General features: G+C 37.8%; 1 protein-coding gene across 1 annotated transcript in view; it reads right to left on the bottom strand.

Moving 5' to 3' along the window:
- The window catches only part of RIT2 (Ras like without CAAX 2), a 174,985-nt gene that overhangs the window by 70,201 nt on the left and 80,634 nt on the right, over positions 1 to 24,150 (bottom strand). Inside the window, exon 4 of the mRNA XM_039702014.1 lies at positions 16,470 to 16,661. Coding sequence (XP_039557948.1) covers positions 16,470 to 16,661 — 192 coding nt within the window. The remainder of the gene's footprint in view (positions 1 to 16,469; positions 16,662 to 24,150) is intronic.

The raw sequence follows: 24,150 nt of genomic DNA on the forward strand, positions 1-24,150 counted from the left end.
AGGGGGTTCTAAGGTATCTCTGGATCCTTCTCCTCTTCAGACTGAACATCTCCAGATCCCCCAGCCCCTCTCCAGAGGAGAGGTCCCCCAGCCCTGGAAGCATCGCTGTGATCTCCTTGGGACTCACTCCAGGAGCTCCTCATCCTCCCAATGCTGGGAGCCCCAGTGCTGGATGCAGCCCTGCAGGTGGGGCCTCACCAGGGAGGAGCAGAGGGGCAGAATCCCTCCTCACCTCAACATGGTGGCCAGACTTCTTCTGATGCAGCCCAGGACACAGCTGGGGCTCTCTGGGCAGCCAGCGCACATGGCTGGGTCCCCTGGAGCTTTTCAATAACACTTCCAAGTCCCTCTCTCCTGGTTTGCTCTCAAGCCGTTCTCTGCCCAGCCTTTACTTTGCTTGGGATGGCCCTGACCCACCTGCAGGACCTGGCACTTGGCCTTATTGAACTTTACAACTTTCAAACAGTCCCACCTCTTCAGCCTGTCCAGGTCCCTCTGGGTGGCATCCCTTGCCTCCAGCATGTGACTTCACCACAGAGCTTGGTGTCATCACCAAGATTACTGAGGGTGCCTTCGATTACACTGCCCATGTCACTGACAAACATCTTATCCAAACTCCTCATCCTAGGACAAAACTTAATGCAACACAAAGACCTTAGGAAATACGTTAGATTTTTTATCCCCAGCATGTCAGATAAATGGGATAATAACTCTGTCTATGCACCTAGTGTTTTCCCCACATAGCTATAAAGACCTCAGCTCTGCGTTACAGAAAGCAAACACTTTAATGCTGCTCTATATTAGCCCTTAGATTCCAATTTGTCCCTCACTATCTCACACAAATGGGATCAACATAGATCCTTTGCCTTCTATTTGACTAGTCTTAATTATGTGTTTTCTGTCATTCAGCTTTATGACTGTGTAATAAAAGACAGGTTTAATGGGCCAGTAGTCCAGGATGGGAAATCATCCAGTTAGTGAAGCATTGAGGACATCAAATTAGTGGCACTGCTGATCAGTTTTTTCCCCAGCCTGACATCTGTTTGTAAGCACTCATAGCCAAAATTGTTTTGAAAGGCAATGTCAGCCTTAGGCTTCGGAGCTTGCATTAGTGAATCTCTCCACCCCTTACTACTGGTTATTTTCTGCTTTGAAATGAGACAATGCATATAATAATACATGAGGGAGGCAACGTTATCTGATGTTTGATCTGTTATCTGATGTTTGATGAGTAGAAGTCAGGGTTCCTGGGTTGTCTCTAATACCGTTCCTGATTCTTGTCTTATGTGTGTATTTAAAATGTACTTTAGTTTAGGGAACACAGATGTAAGAAAGATTTCTGGAAATCTTTAGTTGTAATTTAATTGGCTTTATTATTTATGATTTTTTTTTTTTAATTTTCCTTGCCAGAAATTATTCTAATAAATATGACTACTGCTATTCTAATAAATATGACTACTGCTAATCTTCCTGAACTTATATAATAAGAGTATTAAAAGGTTCATAGACTTTTGAAAAGAAAGAACTCTTGGGACCAGTGTTCTGGACTGTTTTAGAGTGCAGACTGAACATCTGCTTCAAGCTAACATTTGCTTGGAAAATAGAGTACCTCAGAAAAAGAGACAAGAAAGAATCCCAGAGGAAGCCCATTCCAACTATTGTTAGCAGTCATTATCATATAATATCAATGATTATGTAATAATCATACGATCATAATATAACTACAGTAATTACTCTATATTAGCACTGTGTTAATCCTGCTGTACACATCAATGTATTATATATGAGTACATGGAAATGTAAATACTTATGTAAATTAATGTTTTCATGAGACTTCTGTGTGTTTGCTCTCTCAAATTCAGTTGTTATGGTTCATTTTATATATGTGTTATAGCAGAACAGCCGTGACACTGAATAAATTAGAGCACAGCTCTGTCTTGTCCCTCCACACTATCATCAACAGCAAGAACTTGCTCAGAGACAGGACATGAAAGTAGATGAAACACATAAAATACTACTGCTGTCTCCTTCCATTTTGGGGAATCCAAGGCTCAGGCACTTCCTGAATTAGGAATGTCGTGTTTTCCTTTAAAACTCTTTCCAGAAATGGTTGAATTGCTTTTGTAACCCATTAAAATGTCTTTTATATTTATGATTCCTACATCAATGAGTTCCATTGTTTACTCTGAAGGAAAGCATTTCCATTTTTTTAACATATACTTAATAAATTAATTCCCCCTCCAATCTTGAATTGTTAAGAAAAATGTATACTCTTTATATTAAAAATATTGAGAATTAAACTTCCAAATATATTGAGAATTGTTTTTAAACCTCATCATGTTTAACTGTCATTTTTACTACCCAAAATAGAGTTAAATATTTACCAAAAGAGTTAAATAGAAAGTCTATAATCTTTTTGTCCTGACATTGATGATTCTATTTCAAAAAAGAAATATCTTTGTCTACCTGGACTTAAAAAGGTAATCATTTTTCATTTTTCACCATTTATTCCTACCTTTGTTAGTTCTTTTTCAGATTTAGTAACATGTGGCATATTTTCCTTCAATTTTGGGGTTTTTTTCCCCCATAAAACTATTTGGAAATTTATAAAACTTATGTCTATAATCCTGTTGCTTGTATGTTGACTTAATCTGTCAGATACAAGTTACCTTTCTGAAAGCCACTACAACTTTTGCCTGTAAAATGGTATTTATTAACATATTTTTTATTCCTATTTATTCATGCTAATTCATATATTTGTTATTCCTACTCTTTCTTGTAGTAGATGTGAATTTGCTCACTAGAACTCGGGTTTACTGATGTTCAGCTCCCTGGACTCTTCTGCACGTGCCATCTTCCATTTCCCTGTTGCTGATTCCATTTTAAGCACAGTTAATAGTTCAGCAGTTTTATACTTGAACTCTTTTGGAACTCTTGGGTGAATACCATCTGTTCCTGATGATTTGTTAGCAGATATATTATCAGTTAGTTGTTAAACCTCTCCTTTCTAGCATTTTTATAAGCTGCCCGAGTATTGAATTTAGAAAGCCAACTAAAGAAACCTCAAACTTAAAGTCCTAATTCCAAATTTTGGGAAGCTTATGTTCTGTTCTGACTGCAGATCTTCTATACCAACTACTCCTACCTTGATATAAATAATAAACTAAACTTTATTTAATTGCACCATTTTTTGGTATTAAGTACCCACATTTCTGTCATTCGAAGTAACCTCAGCATTCTCTGTCTTTCCTGTGATTGTTAAGAATAAAATACCACAGAATCCTGTCATTTAGGTGCATTATTCTTCAAGATAAAACCACAGATATTGAAGCAGGTAAAGGCAGAGCATTAAGGTCTGACTTTGCTCAGACTGTAGAATTTCAATGAGAAGAACACACGGGAGGAAAAAGGATATAATATAGGCACTTTTGATACTTCCATCACTACAGAAAAGTGGAGGTAACCTAAATTATCCATTTTCAATCACTACCTAGACAAATAAAACCATGCACTGAAGAAGCTGAAGGCTTAAAACATTTAGATGGATAATGGCCTTATGGGGTTTCTGAGTAACAGCTCATTACATAATTTCAGATAGCAGGGTAGTTTTATTTCCATTATATTGCATTCATTACATTGCGTTAATTTTCTGTGTAAATACCACATTTTTTACAGAAGTATTTTCTGCTGAAGATTTCAATACCATGAAAGTTTGCTGTGTCTTTGTATTTTTACTTTTTGAAGGAAAACAGTCATTCCAATCCTATCTTGCTTTATTGAGGAACACTTCTGAAGAAGAGCAGACTGTCTAGTCACAAGTTTAAAGTATTTGCTGATTATAAAAAATAAAGATTTCTGCACTACTGTGTAATTTTGGCATAACAACAAGTCTTTAACTTTATTGCACAAGTAGAATGAAACAGATTCCCACTGGAACTATTCTACTGTTTTTTTATGAGGGTTTTTTTTCATTAATTATCTTCAGTTTCCCTGATGGCCTTTTTACCTGTGCTCCATAAAAACCAATTTCTCTTTTACAGACGTTCCATATTGAAAATGTCAGGCAATCGGGACAAATATAAAATTATTTTTTATATTATAGGGATTTAAAATTAGTCAAAGCAGTATTTTGTGGGTGTGTGTGAGTTAAATTTGAATGAAATAAAAGTTGCCAGGTTGACAGCAGTGGAAAGTATGTCAGTCTTTCTGTTCACAGAACAATGGTACAAACAGTGGGAGATTCTCCAGCAAGTTCTGAAAAATTAATTGTGCCTAGATAGACATATTTTGGCATAAAGGAAAATGCAGTTATTATTAATGTGAATTTCTTCACTCCTATTTCTGAGAATGTCAGGAAAGCTTTTCAGAATAGAGGAAAAAGGCACTTTTACCACTATGCCTCATCTTGTCATGGCTTTGTGCTCCAGTTTCCACAGTGAGTGCGGAACAAGTAACACTGAATGCAACAAAATTCTTGAAATTTAGTAAGCTCAATGGAGATTTTTAATCTAGGAATTATCCTTACACAAAATTATTTTACACAAAATTCCCTCTTAGTAAAACAAAGGACCGAGGTGTATGCTTTAAATAAGGAAAAGCAGTAATTAATGAACTGCTACCTATAAACCACTCCCACACTCTTTCTCTTCGCAAATAATTATCAAATAATGTCAAAACCCTAACAAGGGCAAAGATATCTGACAGTGAAATACTCTCTGTCTCCAAATACAGGAGTATATTAGCATTAAATCCTTTAAAATTCTTATATTACACTTGGGGATTCGAGAATTTTTTGCAGACCTCAGTATGTCTAAGGTGGTGATGTTTTCCGAAGGACTTTCAGGCTTCAGGGTCACTGATCATCAAGTGTTGCTGACCCATCTATGATCTCTTTAACTCTACCATTCTTTTTGTTTGTTCTGGATTTTTTTTTGTTTTGTTTTATTTTGTTTGGTTTTGGTGTTTTTTTGGTGTTTTGGTGGGGATTTGTTTGTTTCCTGGCAGGTCTCAGGGATTCTCAGCATTGCAGATCCTCAAAATCAAATGAAACCATTCTCAAGTTCTAACTCCCTCCTGGTTTTGAGAGCATTGTAATATTGAAAAGGTTACCTGCCATCACCAGTCATCTTGTAGTCACAGAAAGACATCAGTGAAATAATCTCATTCACTTTAGATGGGATAGAAAAATGGGGTTAAAAGTGTATACAGCTTCTCCATGAGCAGCATTTCTTCAGTGGGTGGCATTTCTTCAGTGGGAAATAAACCACACAGGTCTGTACCCCAATCCAAGCCAGAGGCCACAGGTCTGGAGGGTGCTCAAAGTGTATTTGACTCCAAGGAAAACATACATCATCTCCACTTGCTCTTTCACTCTCCTTTTGTTCTATTTCCTTCTTTGACTACACAAAACACACAAACACCTTCAGTCTCCCCCTGGCCTCTAACAAATAACCAATTAATAAAAAAAATAGGAAAAAAGATCTATATTTTTTAATTAAGTGGAGCAAATCCACGCAGTTTTTTTCATACAAGAGGAAAGAGAGCAAAAGAGATCAGAGGGACGCCACCTGACAACCACATTCCTGCACCAGCTCAGAATGAAGTGAAAATGCCTGGATAACTCTGAGGATCTGAGCATTCCACTCAGCCTGACCACTTGCACTCAGCATAATCCTGGGGTCTGGCTTCAGTGGAAAATATTCCAGGACTCGGTAACAGTAGCTGATGTTTAAATTAGTTGCTAGGAAGGTTTCAAACAATGATCCTAAAGTCCTTAAAATTAGTCTGTAGTTTAAGCAGTCCCAGACTAAACACAGCTGACATAATATCATTCAGATTTTAGAACAATCTGGGTGGAAAACTGAGCAAAACAACCACCTTATGCTTCGTCCAAAAAATTCTAAGATGTAGAAATAAATGGAACCTAGGCATCCAGGCAATTTTTTTTTTTTTTTTTTTACACCAAGACATTATATTGTCACATCATTGTGTTAGTGTCTATCACCTCAAAGAAAATTGTAAAGTGAATTCAAAATTTCAGTGTTGAACTATTTATGACAGGAATACCCCAGGGGTGGCCCATGTGCTGATGAATATCCTGTACTGAGCACAATGTTGGTGTTAAATTATGGTGTTAAAACAGGCAGATACAAGCACACAGAAAACTCTGCATATGTGTGTCAGTGCTTGTACCAGTAATGGTAGAGGGAAGGTCCATCCTTTTGTTCTTTTAGAAGCAATGCTCATCAGGAGAAGGTGGATGAAGATACTAAGCTGTATCAAACCCAATACAGACTAATTTCAAATAAACAGCACACCATACCTGAACTCCCAGACACGCTCTGGAGATCTGATCAGCAAAACTGTCTGATTAGTAATGTAAATGACTAATACTGAAACCCAAATTTTGATGTTTTATAGACATTTAACATCTTGAGTTTCAAGTGCAATAATGTGCTTTAATGTCTTTTTAAAATAGGTGATTTCCTGGATCTTGAAATAACTGTGTTGTATTGAACAATTTATTCAGAGGTTTGGAAGCTGCCATTTTTCCCTAGATTTTATATAGTAAAATTTGGATACTGGGGATGAGACATTAACACATGACTTTCCCTTAATTTACTTTTTTGTACTGTGGTTTTGAGAGGAGGAAGGGATAAAGGACTTTTTTTTCAATTTTTGTTTTCATGACTGCACAACTTAAACAATGTCACACTGTGTGAAATTAAAGTTGCTATTCTTAGGCAAGTTGTTAGATATGATTAAAAACAAATCTCTCTAACTTCCTAACTCATCTGGGAAAAAAAAAAGTGAGTCATTAAGATGATAACACAAGCAAATCTTAAAAAATCAAAGATGATTAAACTGATTAATCTTCATTTCTTTAAATGCTAGGTCATGCTCTTATTATTAATAACACCATAATGAGCTGTAATTAAATTCTGGCAAAATTTCTACTTTCAAGTAGTTTGACCTCCTACTGCAAAAACACATAGGAAGCTATCCTCATTCCCAGAAATTCACACTTTTGTACCAACAACACACTCTGTAAATGTGGTTGTCTACATTAATATGCTACTTTGCAAAGGCATTTTTATTTTTACAAAGTTGCTCTTTACTGTCTCACTTTCAGGACAGCATCTTCACTCAAGCACAGATTAAATTGAAAAAACTTGCATTAGTTCCACCCTAATTACGCGTATGCTCAAACAGTTTCCTGAACTGGAACTGTACTAAAAAACGTGTAAGGGCTGGGCTGAAACCTTGATTCTGCTGCTGTAAAAACAGCAACAAGTATGTAAAGATTGCATCCTTTACATGTGTGCCCCTGTGGGGAAAATGACAGGATAAATTCTGAGGTCATATTCCTTCCAGCCTGGAAGTGCTGTGGTGTGTTCCTGACTCCTCCTCTCTGTGTTAACAACGGGTTGATGCCTGGCTTGTACACAGTGCTCAAGAGCAAGATTCACAGGGAAATTACGGTTTTAGCAAATACATGGAAAATTAATAAAATGGCATTTGCACTCAGCCCTGGAGCAGGGAAAGAAGTTGAGTGAGAGCCACACGCAGGTCCTTCCATACAACTTGCTATGCTGGTGAAAAATGAACTGTGGAATCCTTCAGGGATGATGAACTTTCTCCAAAGTTGTCCTGGTTTCATCTAGGGTAGAGTTAATTTTATTTTTAGTAGCAGGTACAGTGCTGTGTTTTGGATCTAAAATGAGAATAATGTTGACAACACAGTGAAATTTTAGTTGTTGCTCACCAGTGCTCACTGCAGGCAAGGACTTTTTAATGTCTAATGCTCTGCCCATGAGCAGGTGCAGAAAAATCCAGGGGAAAGCATGGCCAGGAGAGCTGCCCCAAACTGGCCAAAGCAGTACTCCATACCATGGAATGTCATGCCCAGGACATAAACTGGGGGATCTGGCCAGGAGCTGCCTATTTCTGTTTGGGGACACACTGAACATCAGTCAATGGGTGGTGAACATCACTTGTTTCTCTTGGACTTTGATCCTCCCTCTCTCTGCTTTTCGTTATTAATATCATTAATGTTATTATTTTAAGCTCCTTTTTTTTTTCGTTATTAAAGTCTTTCTTTTTTTTTTTTGTTTGCTATTAAATTTTTCTTCCCACCAGCAAAGGGGAACGAGTGAGTGGCTGCATGGTACTTAGCTACTGGCTGGAGTTAAACCACAACAAATATCCAGCACAGGCATCTGTACAGGCTCCTGAATAAACACTAGCCACCCAACAAATGATGCCACTGTGTTTTACGTTGCAATCTGTACTTCTCTGTGTGGTCATTGTGTAACCAACTTCTTTCCCTCTGAGGGATTCTAAGGAAAGCTGCAGCATCCTGAACTCACTCGCAATCAAGCCCTACACTCCTCCAACCCTGCTGGAGTTTTGTGTGGAAGTTTTATAACATGACTTGCTTGCTTTAGTTAATAAGAAAGATCCTGCTGGCATGACTCCCATATGAAAACCTTCACAAGAGTCAGTCTGGTTAATTTGCAGGACAGGCAGACAAATCTCAGCCCAAGTTCATTTTGAGGAGTAACCTCTGTCAGTAAGACAAGAGGTGGGAGAGCCTCTCTGTGCCTTCACACCTCTCCTCCAAGGTGTTCTCCCAATGAAGTTCTCCCAAGCCAAGTCAGGATTCAGCACACGGGGAGAACAAAAATATCTGAGGTGGATAAAGAAGTTAAAGCAGGTGGAGATAAGAAGTACTGTGAGCCTTTCAAAACGATATAAATTGTGCTGCTGTTTAATATCCCTAGCAGTGAAGTGACCTTGCAATACCCTCCCCTGTGTATACCCCTGGCTACATCCGGCTTTGTCCTGCTTCACCTACAAGCAATTAGCTGTCTTTGGTTTTATCTCTGAATTTCCAGGTTTTACATTACAAACATTTTATTATCTGCAGTGCAGCTATTGTTTTGCTGTTGTTTCTTCTCCTACAGAGCAGCTTGTTATCTGCATCTTAGTCCCTTTCAAATGTCTTCTGCTCCATGTTGAAGGAATTACAGGACTTACTGAGTGGTTCACTAGAGGTTAACACAATTATAAATTGAGAAATGAGCCAACAGTTTCCTTACAATTGTCTGTGTGTCTGATGGCATTTACTGCTGCCTGGGTAATGTGAAGCTGTGGTTGGGGGAAGTTGTGGAAACATGAAAGCATTGTAATGACAGGAGGTAAACTCTGTATAAATGAATATTTGCTAAGGACGCTTGATAATGATAGAATTTCCTTACAAAAGATTGCAGCTGCCAAATTTTCTACTACAATTGCATTGACATGAAAAACTGCATATCCTTTTTATTTTTTTTCTTTTTCTTTTTTTATTTTTTTCTCTTTTTCTTTTTCTTTTTCTTTTTCTCTCTCTTTCTTTCTCTCTTTCACTCTTTCCTTCTTTCTAAGAAGGTAAAATGCTATAAAGATTATTTTTTTATTTTTTTCTTTTTCTTTTTTTATTTTTTCTCTTTTTCTTTTTCTCTTTCTTTCTTTCTTTCTTTCTTTCTTTCTTTCTTTCTTTCTTTCTTTCACTCTTTCACTCTTTCTAAGAAGGTAAAATGCTATAAAGATTATTTTTTTTAAACTGTATGAGAAAGACTACTTAGGACAATGACCCACATGAAAGAAATGTTGAAAAATCAAAATCAGCTGCAAGTAAATAGAAGTTAGAGTTGTAGAAGAACATGACAGAATTCAGATAGGCATTTTGATAATGCAAGAAAGTGATTATTCAAAGGTCTGACAGTTTTCTGGGATTATAAAACACCATGACAACTTCGGTAGTTTTAATTCCAAATATTCAGACAACTGTCATAGCTCCATCAAAACAGCAAAAATGGCTTATATTGTACAGGATTTGAAGCTCAAACAAAGAATATGATGTGATATCATGTGAGAAGGAAATATGTAGGCAAGAGCTTGTAACTGATGATGGCAACTCCTTACAAATGCAATTAATTTTCGGCAGACACTGATGGAAAACGGGACTACATGAATATCCATGGGAAATGAACAATCAAATGGAATCAAAATAGATGAAAGAATGAATTAAAAATTCAATAAAAAATTCAAATAGATAGAACCCTGGAATCACTGAGGCTGGAAAAGACCTCTAAGGCCATTGATCCAACCGTTCCCCAGCACTGCCAAGGCCACCACTGCTCCATGTCCCAAGTGGCACATCCACACAGCTTTTAAATCCCTCCAGGGATGAGGACTCCACCACTGCCTGGGGCAGCTGTCGAAGGTCTGGACAGCCCTTTCCATGAAGAAATCTTTTCCTGCTGTCCAGCCTGACCCTCCCCTGGCCCAGCCTGAGGCCATTCCCTCTCCTCCTGTCCCTGTTCCCTGGAGCAGAGCCCGACCCCCCGGCTGTCCCCTCCTGGCAGGAGCTGTGCAGAGCCACAAGGTCCCCCCTGAGCCTCCTTTGCTCCAGGCTCAGCCCCTTTCCAGGTCCTTAAGCTGCTGCTCATCAGATCTGTGCTCCAGACCCTTCCCTAGCTCCCCTTTTCTGGACATCACATAGTTTTGAAGAATTTGCTTGTCTGTGCCATATTCTCCTCAGGATTTTTTCCATTAAAATTCCATTACGGTTTTGTAGTTGTTGTCTAGGATTTTGTTTATTCAAAAATCAAAGAAAAGATGAGTGCCTAGTTCAGAAGTACTGTAGTTAGCAGCGGCAAAAATAGAATAAATCAGCAAGTTTAGAGTCTAAACTGAAAATATGTCAGAAACAATTTTATAAGTTTTCATCCCACCAAAACACCACCACAAAAAGGCAAAGAAGATGGCTGTCTGAGCTTCCCTCTGCTGTCAGCAGCAAGACAGACTTCTTCCCAGGCAGATACATCTCATTTTCTGAGACACTTCTATGACATGTGATAAATCCTGGTTTTCTGCATGGATTTTATAGAGAGTCTAGCTAAGTCATTTAATCTCACCATTTACAATATCTGTAAATAAAAAAAATGTATACTATACGTTGTTAATAAGCAGCAAAAATTGCATTTCCCTTGATTTGAAGTTCAAGTTCAAAAGGCAAATTGAAACCTTTAATTCTTTGTGTAGGACATTTTTCTGAATAATGGGAAACAAGAGTCTTTCTTCACTGCAGACACTTCTACCTACCTTACACTTAATGTTTTCAAGAGAAAGTGGAGCTGTTGGTGTTGAAGTACAGATACACATTTCAAAGGAGTTTTAATCCCAAAAGCACCAGAATTCAGCCTGATGCTAAGGTAAGAAATTCATAATACTACAGATTCATGATTCATAATATGAGTAAGGGAGTATCTAGTAAACAGTGCTTCATAGTCATGCACTGAAAAATAAAAATAAAAGTAAAATATAATATCATATGCTCGAAGTATTTTTAGTGCCTCAACCAGGCACCAGAAGGTACAAACTGACAATTTTTTGATATATATACCAAAAAGTTACTGATACAGAAGAAACGAAATAAAAACAAGTTTTTAAGAAAATAAAGCTAAACAAAAGCAAAGCAAAAAAACCCAAACTTTTGTCTGTCTCAGACTCAACTGATATTTCAAGGTTTGAGAAGCATGAAAATAGAGCAACTGTCAAAATGAAAACCTAAAAGTTGACATTCCCATTGTCTGATAACCAGTCAGCCTATCTTGAGCAAAATACAGAGTAAAATCTCATTGAAGTGAGAATATTCAGCTGGTTCTGATCATGAAAACTTACTGTAATCCTGGTTTGAGAATTATTTTCTGGTATAATGAAACTTCAGGGGAAAAAAATTACAATGAAACCTCTGTAATACATTTGTACTCTGAGTAATATATTGCTCCATGTTAAATCATAGGATCACAGAACTACAGAATGGTTTGGGTTGGAAGGGACATTAAAGACCAACATTTTCCTCCACCCTGCCATAGTCAGGGACACCTTCCAGTGTTCCAGGCTGCTCCAAGCCCCATCCAACCTGGCCCTAAATAAACACTCCCAGGGATCCAGGGGCAGCCACAGCTTCTCTGGGCACCCTGTGCCAGGACCTCACCACCCTCACAGGGAAGAATTTCTCCCTAACATCTGATCTAAACCTACTCTCTTTCTCTTTCAACACAGTCCTCCCTGTTCCATCACTACAGTTCTAGATGAAAAAGGCAGATTTCATGTTGATTTTTTATTTTCTGCTAAAGGAGGGGGTTGTAGAGGGAAATGCTTTCAAAGGTACAGCTCCTCTCAGATTTTTGCTTGAAGCCAGTAAGATAACTCATGGGTGGAAGGGTAAACAACTGCATAATTCTTTTCAGGAGCAAAACCATACTGGCGAAACTAACAGCTTTGATGACAGGCTTCCCAGAGAGGCCAGGAGCTGAAAGAAACATGAGCTGCCCTCCTAACTTCAGGCAAAATGGGCATCATATTATCCATGGATTCATCTGAGCCCACAGCTGATTCCTCTGGGGTCAAGAAAAAACAAATACAGGAAAAACTGCTCCATGAAGGTTGTGATATTTCTGCATAGCTTGAATTTTCAGAGGGGTTCTAACATCCATATAAAGAGCTTAAAAAAGCTTGTAGAAAGAATGTTTTACAGCTCAGACTTACAGCACATTATTAAAAGGAGCTTAAGTAGTCAGTTCCCCTATAAATTGCTCAATGTAATTAATATTTTGGAGTGGTTACTAGGTTAACACCTTTGTATGTTTTCTAAACAACATTTCAGTAATGCCACAGATACTATTAATTTTTTTTATATAAAGCTGCAATTTAACATTAGTGTTGCATGAGCTTGAATAGTTTTAATGTATTTTTAAAAGATGAATATGTTCTAATTAGATATTTGTCTGTTACACATGTTTTAAAAACTGAGAATCAGGTGTTCATCTGGAGTAAAGAGACAAGGTGAAAGTATCATCATTACCTGAAGTGAAAGTATCAGCATTTTCGAACAGCTGTTCCTACATGTTTCTGAAAATCTGATGATAATTAAAGACATACAGCATGCATTTACTGATCTAATGACTTTGCTGTTTGAAAACACTGAAATTAAAATGTTACCAAATAATTTGATTTTGTATTTTTCTATCAAATAACTATGGAATAGAATGCATATAATACTTAAGTGTTTCTTAGAGCAATGGCTGAAAAATCAGGGAATTGGCACAGATAAATGTTCCAGGCCAGGTTGGATGGGACTTGGAGCAACCTGGTCTAGTGAAAGGTGCTCCTGCCCATAGCAGAGGGCTGGAATGAGATGAGCTTTGAAGTCCTTTCCAATACAAACCATTCCATGATTCTGTGAATGCTTAAGCAATTCATGCCTGTTCAGTGGGGGATGGAGGGTGCCTTGCCACAACATAAATATCAAGATAATGATTTACTCTCTTTTCCACCCAGTTTTTGCACAATTTTTCCAATGTTGTTCAGAGAAAATTTAAAGTGTTTATTCTTTAGGCTGGTAAATATAACTAAAACTTGCTTTAAGAAGGAGTACAGAAAAAGCCATTTCTTAGGACATTAAAAATCACATGCACACATAAAGACTATAATTTCACTGAAGCCATCATAAAATAAAAATATAATTAACTCATTGGTTTTTTTTCTTTTTCAGCAGTGTTTCTCTTAAGTCACGATTTTAATTTCAGATTAATTTTTTTTTTTTTTTGTGGTACTGTTGATAGATATGAAGAAAGCAGCATACATCATTATCTATACAGCATGAGGATTCACATTTCAAACAACAGCTTTCTCTGGCCAAGCCACAACAGCCCATCTAATTGTTGCAGAATTGCCATTAAATGGAAATGATGCCTAGGAATGTTGTACTTAATGTTATGTCCTGAAATAACATTAATAATATTACAGTTGTTTTAATGAAATCCATAGGAGAAAAACGTCATTAAACAAAGCAACAATATTATTCCTGGTGCCCTGGTCAAATTCCAAGCTGGCTGATTGCATTCTGACACCTACTATTTTTCAGCTGTTTGAAATTGGTGTGCTTGCATACCTCCCTGTTTGTTCATTGATATGTTAATGCCCTACATCACCAGCTCATTGCTGCCTGTCACTCCAGAGTTAGTTGGCTGTCACTCTCCACCATCCAAATGCTTTTAATGAAGCTGTAACCACAGTGCACGACCTTGACAAGATCCCTTTCATTCTACCTTCCCAGGCTCGGCCCTTTACTTAGATATTGCTTAACCTTACAAGTGAGCATAGATAAAACTTATTTCAGTGTGTGTTAAACATACAGCACAGCCTCATGTCCCAGTTCTGAAATAAAGAAACACTGGAAAGCATTAATATGTGCTTAAAGCTGGGCACAGAACTGTCATCCCACACACTGGGGCTTCACTTTAGGTGAGGAAGGTACTCAGAGCATATCTGCTCATCACCCCCACTTAACCAGGATTTGCTTTGAATTGTGGAGTAGAATCTGAAATGGATGAAATTAAAGTGAAGATACATTCTAGGAGCACAACTCAGCACTAACTTATTATGCAGACAACAGCCAAGGAGTAGAGATAGTCAAAATTTCAAAATAATATTCCAAAAATATAGACTCCATAAAAGTTGCTTTTCTTTACTGTTGGTTCTAATACTTGTTAATGGACTCATAGCCATATTCAAAGGCTATATTTAAAGGACCAGATCTGCTTTACACTGCCTTACTAATCTTTGACTTCAGGACCAAAGTCTGGATTGCAGTACTTGAGAATTCCCTTCTGACACTGCCCAATGTGTTGGCATTAGTAGAGGGCTTGTGAAGGGAAAACATCCTGAAGGCCTACAGTCTGTTTCATTGAAACTTTTTAAGACCACAATTTGGATATTCTTTGTTCACACATTCAGGCAGGATCATCAGTAGTGACTTCATAGAATAGTTTTTAGTGTGTTTATCACATCCCACAGGCTTAATTTCTAATATTATTTCCAAAAGCCTCCCCATGCCCCTTAATCTAAAATGCTGTGGGTGAAATCCAATCCAGACATTCATGCACAGTAATTTTCCTGTTGTGAGACTAGACAAGGTCACCAAGGAACATGTAAAAGTATTTAAACCAAGAATATATTTTTATATATGTTGACAGTGATTAAAATATAAAAGTTCAACAAAAGCTGAGATCAGAAAGAGATAGTGCCAAAGACTGGTACATGAGTGTCTTCATACTAAAGAGGAAATAGTGTACTGCTGAAAGTTCATCTAGGGTTAGCTGTAGGTAACCAGTTGTATCCTGCTTTGGGATCAAGTAAATGTCCAGTTCTCTCAGCAAAAATATTGAACCCACATCCTTCCCCAAAGCCTCATCCCTCCCCTTCTGTTCTGGCACCCATGTTTGTAGCCCCTGATAAACTGCAGCTGGATTGTCACCATTAGGGTTTTGTCACAGCCTGATTTGGGGAGGAAGCCAATGATCTGGAAAACAGATGTGAACTTTCAAATGTACATAATCAGATCTCTAAGACTAATTTCAGGCTCACTGCTGTCTTGGATTTTCTTCAGGCAGAATAAAGAAGACAATGAAATGGGAAGAATGACAGGATAAGTGGAAAAGAGTAGATAGGATTGGTGAGCACAGATGCTAATGAACCAAAAAACCCCATTTTGTTTGAGTGTTATGTATGTCTTCACAGAAGTCAGATATTTGAAAGCAGTTCTAGTTGTAAATATTTTCTGTTCAGTACCAGGTCACAGCCAAGCCATTCTAATGGGATCTCTCTCTAGCTCACCAGTACAAACAGTAAGGAAGAAGCAGAGAGGAAGCAAAAGGAAAAAAAGTGAGCAAAGATTATTAAAGACATTGAGAGAGCCACAGTCATTGACCTTGTAGTTGAAAAAATTCTGCTTCTCTATGGATGGTGGTAGCTGAAATCTTGTATGCAGACCAAAGTGAATTCAATTCTTGCATATCCCCTATTTACCTAACACTGATAGCACAGTCGCTGGATCTTCAGGCAAGTGTAGTCTCATATATATTTCTCTTCTTTTCAGGTTTTTTTTTTTTTTTTGTCTCCTCAGTCTGAGGTCGAAAAACCTTTAATCAAATCAAGTATGTTTGGGATAAAAAACAAACCTCTGTTTAATGGCTGACAATGTCAAAGAAACCAAAGGTATTTTCCCACAAAGGTCCTGATTGAAACTCTTTCTATCTTTTATATATATATATATATATATTCAACATATTAATATATATTTATATTCATGAATATATATAAATCTTTTGACAACAGTAGTCAAAGTTTTTAAAGCAAAAACAGAGAAAGTTTAGATGTGATTTGCCAAGGCTACTTCAAGTTCCACAGCATATGAATGAAAGGCACCATGAAGACTCTAATTCATTACAAGTTTGTCGCTGTTTGATTAAACCTCTTCTTGCGCTAATAATTCTCAGTAGCACTGCACAACATATGCTGCAGAAACCCCTGAGGCAGCCAAGCAAAACCAAGCCAAAACCAGCAGAGAAGTCTCTTACCTGTCTGAACTCCTCAAGGTCTATTTTGTTTCCCACCAGCACCACGGGGATGTCGTAGGTGTGCCGGACACGATAAATGAGCTCCTTAAACTCAGCTGCTTCTTGAAAGGATTGGCGGTCTGTGATGGAGTAGCAGATAATGAAGCCTTCTCCACCTCTCATATACTGGTCCCTCATGGCTGTGAATTCTGCCTGCAGGACAGGAAGAACATGCTCAGTAATCTGGCAAACAAAATTATCCATCTGTAAATTACGAACTTGCAGAAAACTTCCCCGGTTCCCTGCATAAATTCACGTTGCTTGTTTTGCCCTTGTAAACACTGCTTGCTGAAATTTGTGCACTCTTCTGGGTTCATCAACCCCAATAATAAGGATTTCTCTTAGGGCTTTTTTTCTTATTTTCCCATCAAGGGAGCTCTGTTGTCTAAGAATATTAACTTATTTTGCATGTGCTGGCATATAGAAAACATTGTCTCATGAATTACCAGAAACGTCTGCAGTGCTGCCAGTACAAACAGATGACTTGCAACAGAATTAATATTAACAGATGTAGAAAAACCTACATTACTACCTAGGAACTGGAGACAGGTACAAATTCCTTATTATGCACTCAATTCAAAAGCTCAGTAATATAAAAAAGACAACACTACCTAACAAAACAGGGATCCAGTCTGCAAAAAGTTCTCCTTTTTTAAAGGGTCTTAGAAAAGATGGAGGTTTCACTTCAGTGTGCGGTAATGCATTAAATGAGAATGAATGATTTTAGACAGTACAAGAATTGGCCCCATTTCCTTCTCCCACATTTTTCTCATTTTATATTTATTGTCATGGCAATGCTTCTTGTTACTGGTATTTTTTTTCAGAAGCTTTTAATAACTGCCACATTGTACAAAAAAAAATCAAGATTTAGTTTTCAAAAACTAGTCTTAGGCACTGTGGCTTGAGAATATGTTTTAAAGCCAATATCTTTCTTAAGTTTGTTTGTTTTTGCTTGATCACAGCCCAGAATAACCCAATACCATGGCAACAGTCGGTCAGGATCAGAATCCTCCTGACAGAATCAGTTCTCCAGAGATATTAAGATGCAGGAGGGTCTGATAAAAAAGGAATGCACATATCAACATTGGACCACATCTATGAGCAGCAGCATGCAGCATAAAATCCTGTATTTTTTACTCTATTGAGAATTTAGGATTTTTTAAAACAGTTTAGTTTACATATATATATCCTCAGCTCTTGCTGAAAATTGAAGGGAAATAGATTTCTTATGCTCTTTTAAAAGTCTCAGCCTTAAATCTCTCTCAATACTTGCTCATGTTGATTGACAATACTTGCTGTGAATAGACTTTCATGTTGACCATTATCATTTATTTATGATGTATCTTTTACCCAAGGGCTTTATATATCATCCAAAACATTTCACCTGCTGCAGGAATAAGTTCATCCAACTAAGCTTCAAAATGGCAGACTAATAGGCAATTTAAGGGCAGGATTCTGTTTTGAGACTTCCTCAGAATTTGAAAATCTCTGAATTATCACCCCATAGCACCCCAGGAGAGTTTATTAACTACTAAGCTACAAGACAGAGTGGGTCTGGTCATAACGTAGCCTATCCTCTGGAAACTGGATATGCAAGTAGTAAGGCAGCTGAACACTGAAGACATCAAACAGAAAGGATTCCATACTCTGTGGTTTGGACAAGACACTGAACAGAGCTGTGTCTCTGTTCCCAGGTCTCTTCCAGCCATCTACATTAGATAGCTACTAGATTAATAAATGATGCAATACAAAACTATACAACACGTTCAAAGTCTCCAAGTTGAGAGCAGGGAGTGCTAATGACTAAATACAGACATTAAATCCATTATCTGCCCTCAGACCTCAGGCTTCCATACCAGAACGAAGATCTCACTGCATGTGACCTTGATTTTCTGCTCTCTGCACCAGTCCCTTTGAACTGTTCTATGCCATTATTAGGAGGGTTTCCATACCAGAACAAAGATCTCACTGCAGCCCTCTCCCATGTGATCTTGATTTTCTGCTCTCTGCACCAGTCCCTTTGAACTGTTCTATGCCATTATTAGGAGGGTAGTCTCCGTTATAGGAGGAACAGAACTAGTCCAGGATTCCTTCAGGCTGAGCAGACAATGGAAGCCTTCAGTGAAGTTAAATTTGTGGATTATGCTTCTGAATTTAGCTGGCTGTGCAGCTGCAGTCCACTGTCTAAGCTGTCCTTTAAAAAGTGGTAGACAATTCAATGCCACTAATGGACAACAGGCTGCTTCTAATGCTGGAAAAAAACGATACCATTAGTTATCTAATTAGCTATTTTTTGCACCTATTATTTATTTTTAGAGGGTTTATACTACTGAGTGGAGCTGATAGCTAAAAGTATGTTTTCACATAGAACCTAATGTCCAGCCCAGATGACCTGTCTCCTTGAGTTAGAAATTTCATAAATCAACTACTATACCACTGTATGACAGCTCTGCACAACCTTTTACAAAGAATGAGCTCGTTTAAGTGAGGTGATCCACCTCTAGGAAGTGCCCAGAGCTTTGTACACTCATTTATAGCCATTTATGGCAAACCAAGAAGGAATTAGGTCACACATCCCTGTTTAAGTTACTCACAGTAAGTGATGTTCTGGAGCAGGACTACTCCCAGGATCACTCCCCAGGGATGCTTAATGGCTTTCCCTGACTGACAGGAGGCCCTGGGTTCCTAATTTCACACACTGAATCATTCCAAAGGGACAAAGCTCTCAGCTTTTAGGACTGACACTTTTGAGTCAGAATCATCTACCTACACATTCTGGTTCATGCCAGGGCATAGTTAAAACTTTCAGGATAAGAATGAGTTTACCTATGCAATTTTTTATTATGACACGTTATTACCACTGATAAATTAGACTAAACAAGCAAAATACTTCAGTGTCATTTTTGAAATGATCCATTTTCAGAGGCATTAAATATTCTCTGCAAACTGGATTGAGGACATAGAATTCTTTCTGTTGTTAACTCAGCTAGTCATTTCCATTGCAATTTTTTGATGTTGACATTAATTTCTCAGCTTTTTTTCCCTTGGCACGATTGCTCAGTACAAAGTCAAGGACTCCAAGATCAAACATAAACAAGCCTGGTTTTTTTTATTTCAAAAGAAGAGTGTTGTTTGGTTTGGTTTTTTTTTTTTTCCTTTTTTACTAGGAACCTCAACATAATAATATATACCAAAAGTTAAAAGAAAGAATAAATTTAATTACCAATAAATACACTAAAATCTTTGCAAATTTTCATGCATATTATACAAAAAAAGACAAAGGACTAAGAAGAAATTACATTTCTTTGGTAATTTTTAAGTTCAAGTCTTACTCCAGATTCCACTTTTTTCATGTTTATCTACAGTAAGCAGAACTAAAACACAAGTTGACCAGGGTTTTGTGAATGGTCCAGTGTAGAGACAAAGCATAAGGTTTTACAGATTTTTCAGTGGTTGGTGGTTATATTTTATCTGGTTCCCTTATAAAATAAGCTATGCATCTCTCACACTAACATTTTCTTTAATTTTTTCCTGCTGTAAAAAGGACATCTTAAAAATCATTCAGGAATAGTACTGGATACAAATTTCTACTCAATAAAGGGAAAATACAAAACATTCCCAAGTCAGTAAATGCCAAGGGGAAAAGACAGAAGGAAATCACACCCCCTCAAAAGAAAATCAATTCTGAAAATTAAAGTGAAGATTTGTCATGCTTACAGCACTTTGCAGCTTGGCATCAATCTTGAGTACTCTCTCGTGTATTATGACTAAGACTTAACTGAAAAGTGTGGTAAAAAGTCTTTTGAAACCAAATCATCATTCTTCTTAGGAGATGTGATACTTGAGAACAAGCCTCAAGTTTGGACAGAAACAAATCAAATTTTTTCCAAAAGTTGAAAGAAGGCAGCATAACTTTTTCCTTTTCTTTCTCCAGTATAAGTGAATGCAGAAAAACAAAAAAATTTCTCTAATCCTCATAAGACTATATATTTCTACCTGTTTTTGAAGAACGCTGACAAGAAAGTCTCTTGATGGTTAGGTTGCTCCTAGAGAGATGTCACATTTGCCTTTCTTCAGTGATCAGGCATCTGGCATGATTTTTCACAGGTATCAGAACAGCCTCCCAATGATATTGAGCGGCTTCCTCAACATGCTTGGATATGTCTCATCCTGTGGTACTGAACTGCCTACACCCAGCTAGACTCACTTCTCCCTTATTTATCCCCCTCTAATCTCTCTCTTCCCCAAACTTTCCTGGGAGGTTTAAGAGCAGAGCTTGGCTCTGGGGATGGGAAGAGAGGAAGCCTTGAGTTTATTTGTACATTCCGTGTTCCTCACCATTAGGACACTAACATGTTCCAGCAGCAGCCTCACATTTTTCTTGACCAATGTGCAGTTGCCAGTGTACCTGTAGAAACCTATCTCACTGCCTTTTAATCTTTCAAAATTTTTAATTCTAACAACACTCTGTCTTTCACAATCCAATCCATTCACACTCAAGAAATACTTCCCTACCTACACTTGGGAGAGTGTTCCTATTTCCACATGTTGTCCTGTATGTTCTTGCATTTTCTAGCAGCTTTTAAGAAAACAATTTAGCAAAAAGAAAATTCCTAACCTCTGTTTTCTCTCCTTTGTCTTGATTGATACTCTTTTACTTCACATTTCATAATGAGCAAGAGAAATTTTTTCGTAAAAAGCAGTATTTTTAATTCATTTTAAAAAATTATACTGTTATCATGGATATATAAATAGAACTTGTATGTTGGGTTTTCTTCATAGGAGAAAATAAGATCCAAATAAGATCAATATCTTAATGTGCCCAGAAGAGGAAACAAAGTCATTGAGCAGTAAAGTCACACTACACTGAGAATATCCTGATCTTTATGAAGGTTTGTCTATGTATTATCATCAAACATTAGTCTGGGTCTCATGTTTAGCTCAGGGCAGCCCTGCCTTGCTGACTGAAAGAATCTAGAATGATGTATAATAAAGTTCAGCCAAGCCAGTTTGTTTCTTTGCTGTTTCTTAAGTATTTCCTCTTTAACAATGCTGGAGAAGGAGTGCTGGGTTAGATAAGCTTTTATGCAACTTGGTACAGAAGTTGTTTAGAGGCAGCATCTCCCACATCACCACTCTACATCAGCAGAGCTCTAAAGTGAAGCCATATCTCCCAGATACCCATGTTGCCCATAGCTAAGAGATGGCCTTGACAGCCCCAAAAAGGATAAAAGAGAAAGAAGAAACACAAAAAAAACCCCAAAAAACCCAAAAAACAAACAAACAAACAAAAAACCAACCAACCAACCATCAACAACAACAAAAAACAAAAAAAAACCAAAACAAAAAACCACAAAACCACAAAAAACCCCCAAATCAAACCAAACCAAAAAAAAGACAAAGCAATGAGCAGAGGGTCACCATTCCTGCCCCTGTTTTTCATTGTGTGGTGATGTGTTCGAGCAGTAAACACAGCTTGCAAGTGCAGTGCTTTCCCACACTCCTCAGAAGTGTGGTGCTTAGAAATTTAAAGTTGTGGCACCTCCGAAGCAAAGGTGTCATGTTTTTCAAACTACACACACTCTCCACACATTTTGATGTCTGTTCTGGCTTTTTTTATGATCTTGGCTTGTATCTCTGGAAGAGGTCAGAGCCTCCCCAGGGAGGCCAGCCTCACAGTTTGAAGAACGTCACTTTCTATATCTTCTTGTCTTATGTTCTGCTTGACTTTAGAACCAGGAATATTCTAACAGATGTTCTTAATCAAAACTGTCTCCCTGATTACCACAGGGGTCATTCTTATTATAAACTGGGTTTTTTTTTCATATTTATAGTGAACACTTGAGGGGTGGGATATATTCTTGCAAACAGGTGGGATATTGTTCATCTATGGCACAAAAAAAAGGATAAAATGAACAAAAGGAACACAGGGGAGGGGGAAAAAAATCTTCAAATAGTGAGAGAAGAAAATTTAAAACAATAAAAAATATGTGAAACTTCATTGTTTACTCTGAATTTTCTTATGAAAAGTAAGTTGAAATTTTCTTTTGTCTCCAGAATTTTTTTGCCAATACTGTACAATATTACTTTTTAGCAGCAAATCCTTTTTAAAGCCAAAATGCAAACCTCCCATCTCTCTGTTAGTAAGTTCTCTTACACATATAAGCACCACAGCTGACTTTGTCAGGATTACATATCATCCACCTGGTGCTCCTTGTGATAAATTGTGCTTTTCTTTTACCTCTTAAAATAGATTTACCTAATGAAAATACACTGGTGAGAAGTGCTGTGATAATTATCTGGTTTTCATGGACTTTTTAGTGTTTTTTTTGTCAGCAGAGGAGGGGACAAAACTAAATATTTTTTTTAAAACTTGTAATGGCAAGCAGCAAGAAACCTGCAGCAGTTACATTTCAAATAAGAAAACATCCAGGTTAAGATGTTAGCTGGATATTATATCATATAAACATCATAATAGCAGTATTAATCTAGATGTAAACAGCTTTATTAAATGTGGTTTCTGCCTCCTAAAGAGGTAGTCAGGTATTCTAAATTTAGAATCATCTCTTTATTTAGTCTTCAAGTCCCCCTCTCTACAGTTATTACAGAGATACAATTGACTCCAGAGAGTAACTCTTCCCACCCTCAGGGAAGTCTTTAAGATGCCAGGGGTGCTTTTCTTTTGTACCTCTCTCACTTCCTCGACAGAGACTAAATAGAGAGCCCTGCTTCTGATGTCCAGTATCAGCCAGGCCCTGCCCACTCATATCCTTCATGCATTTGGATGATAAGGCTACTCCTCCTCTCCATTTTAGACTTTTCATTTAGCTTCTGCAAGGCTGTTTCATTTCCAATGGAATGAAAAGATCAAGAGAATGTAGCATCTAATGCCTAAAGCCAGTCGAGGATTTTTTTCCCTTCACAGCACCCAGCAGTGGGAAATGCTGTTCCTCAGCATGGGTTGAGTAACATTATGAGATAATAAAGGTACACTTTTTCCACCACAGAAGCCAAAGTTCCCAACCTGCTACCTTTGATTGCAGGAGCCCTGCCTGCACCAGCTACAGGTTCCCAGCAATGATGCAGCAGAAAACAGGAAAGCACAGAACATTATCAGCATTCACTTCACACTTTCTTCTTTCCTCCCTCTTATTTCCAGCCATCCTTTGCAAATGATAACAACAACAACAAAAGGAGTTACATAGGAAAAGAGAGCAAAAAAATTTGCAGCAGGTGGTACTCAGCAACCTGTGCCAGCCTAAACCATCTGCCACATCACTGGGAGGAAGGAAGGGAGCTGAGTAACAGCTCAGAGACAGACCAAAGAAAATGCAGGGGCTCTGGCTTAAACACTGGAGGACAGAGATGGATTCTTCTCCTCTTCAAGTCTCTACACTGCTCTGGTTGAGCATCAGACCTGTTTCTCACAACCCTTTTTGCCCATTCTAGTAATGATCCAGGAGCAGTTCAAAGTGGGATTAGTATAAATGAGAATTAGCCCATGAGCTTGCAGTGGATTATTATAATAATCAGTCCCTTGATTAATGATCAGTCAGTGTCTCATGCCTTGTAATTACAGGAAAGAATTCTTGCTTCTGCTGTAAAACAGCCACATCCCTTTTCTTCTGTGAATTTGTACCAG

The sequence above is a fragment of the Passer montanus genome, unplaced genomic scaffold (genome assembly GCF_014805655.1).
Source record: "Passer montanus isolate IOZ18808 unplaced genomic scaffold, ASM1480565v1 scaffold152, whole genome shotgun sequence".
NCBI classification, from domain to species: domain Eukaryota; kingdom Metazoa; phylum Chordata; class Aves; order Passeriformes; family Passeridae; genus Passer; species Passer montanus.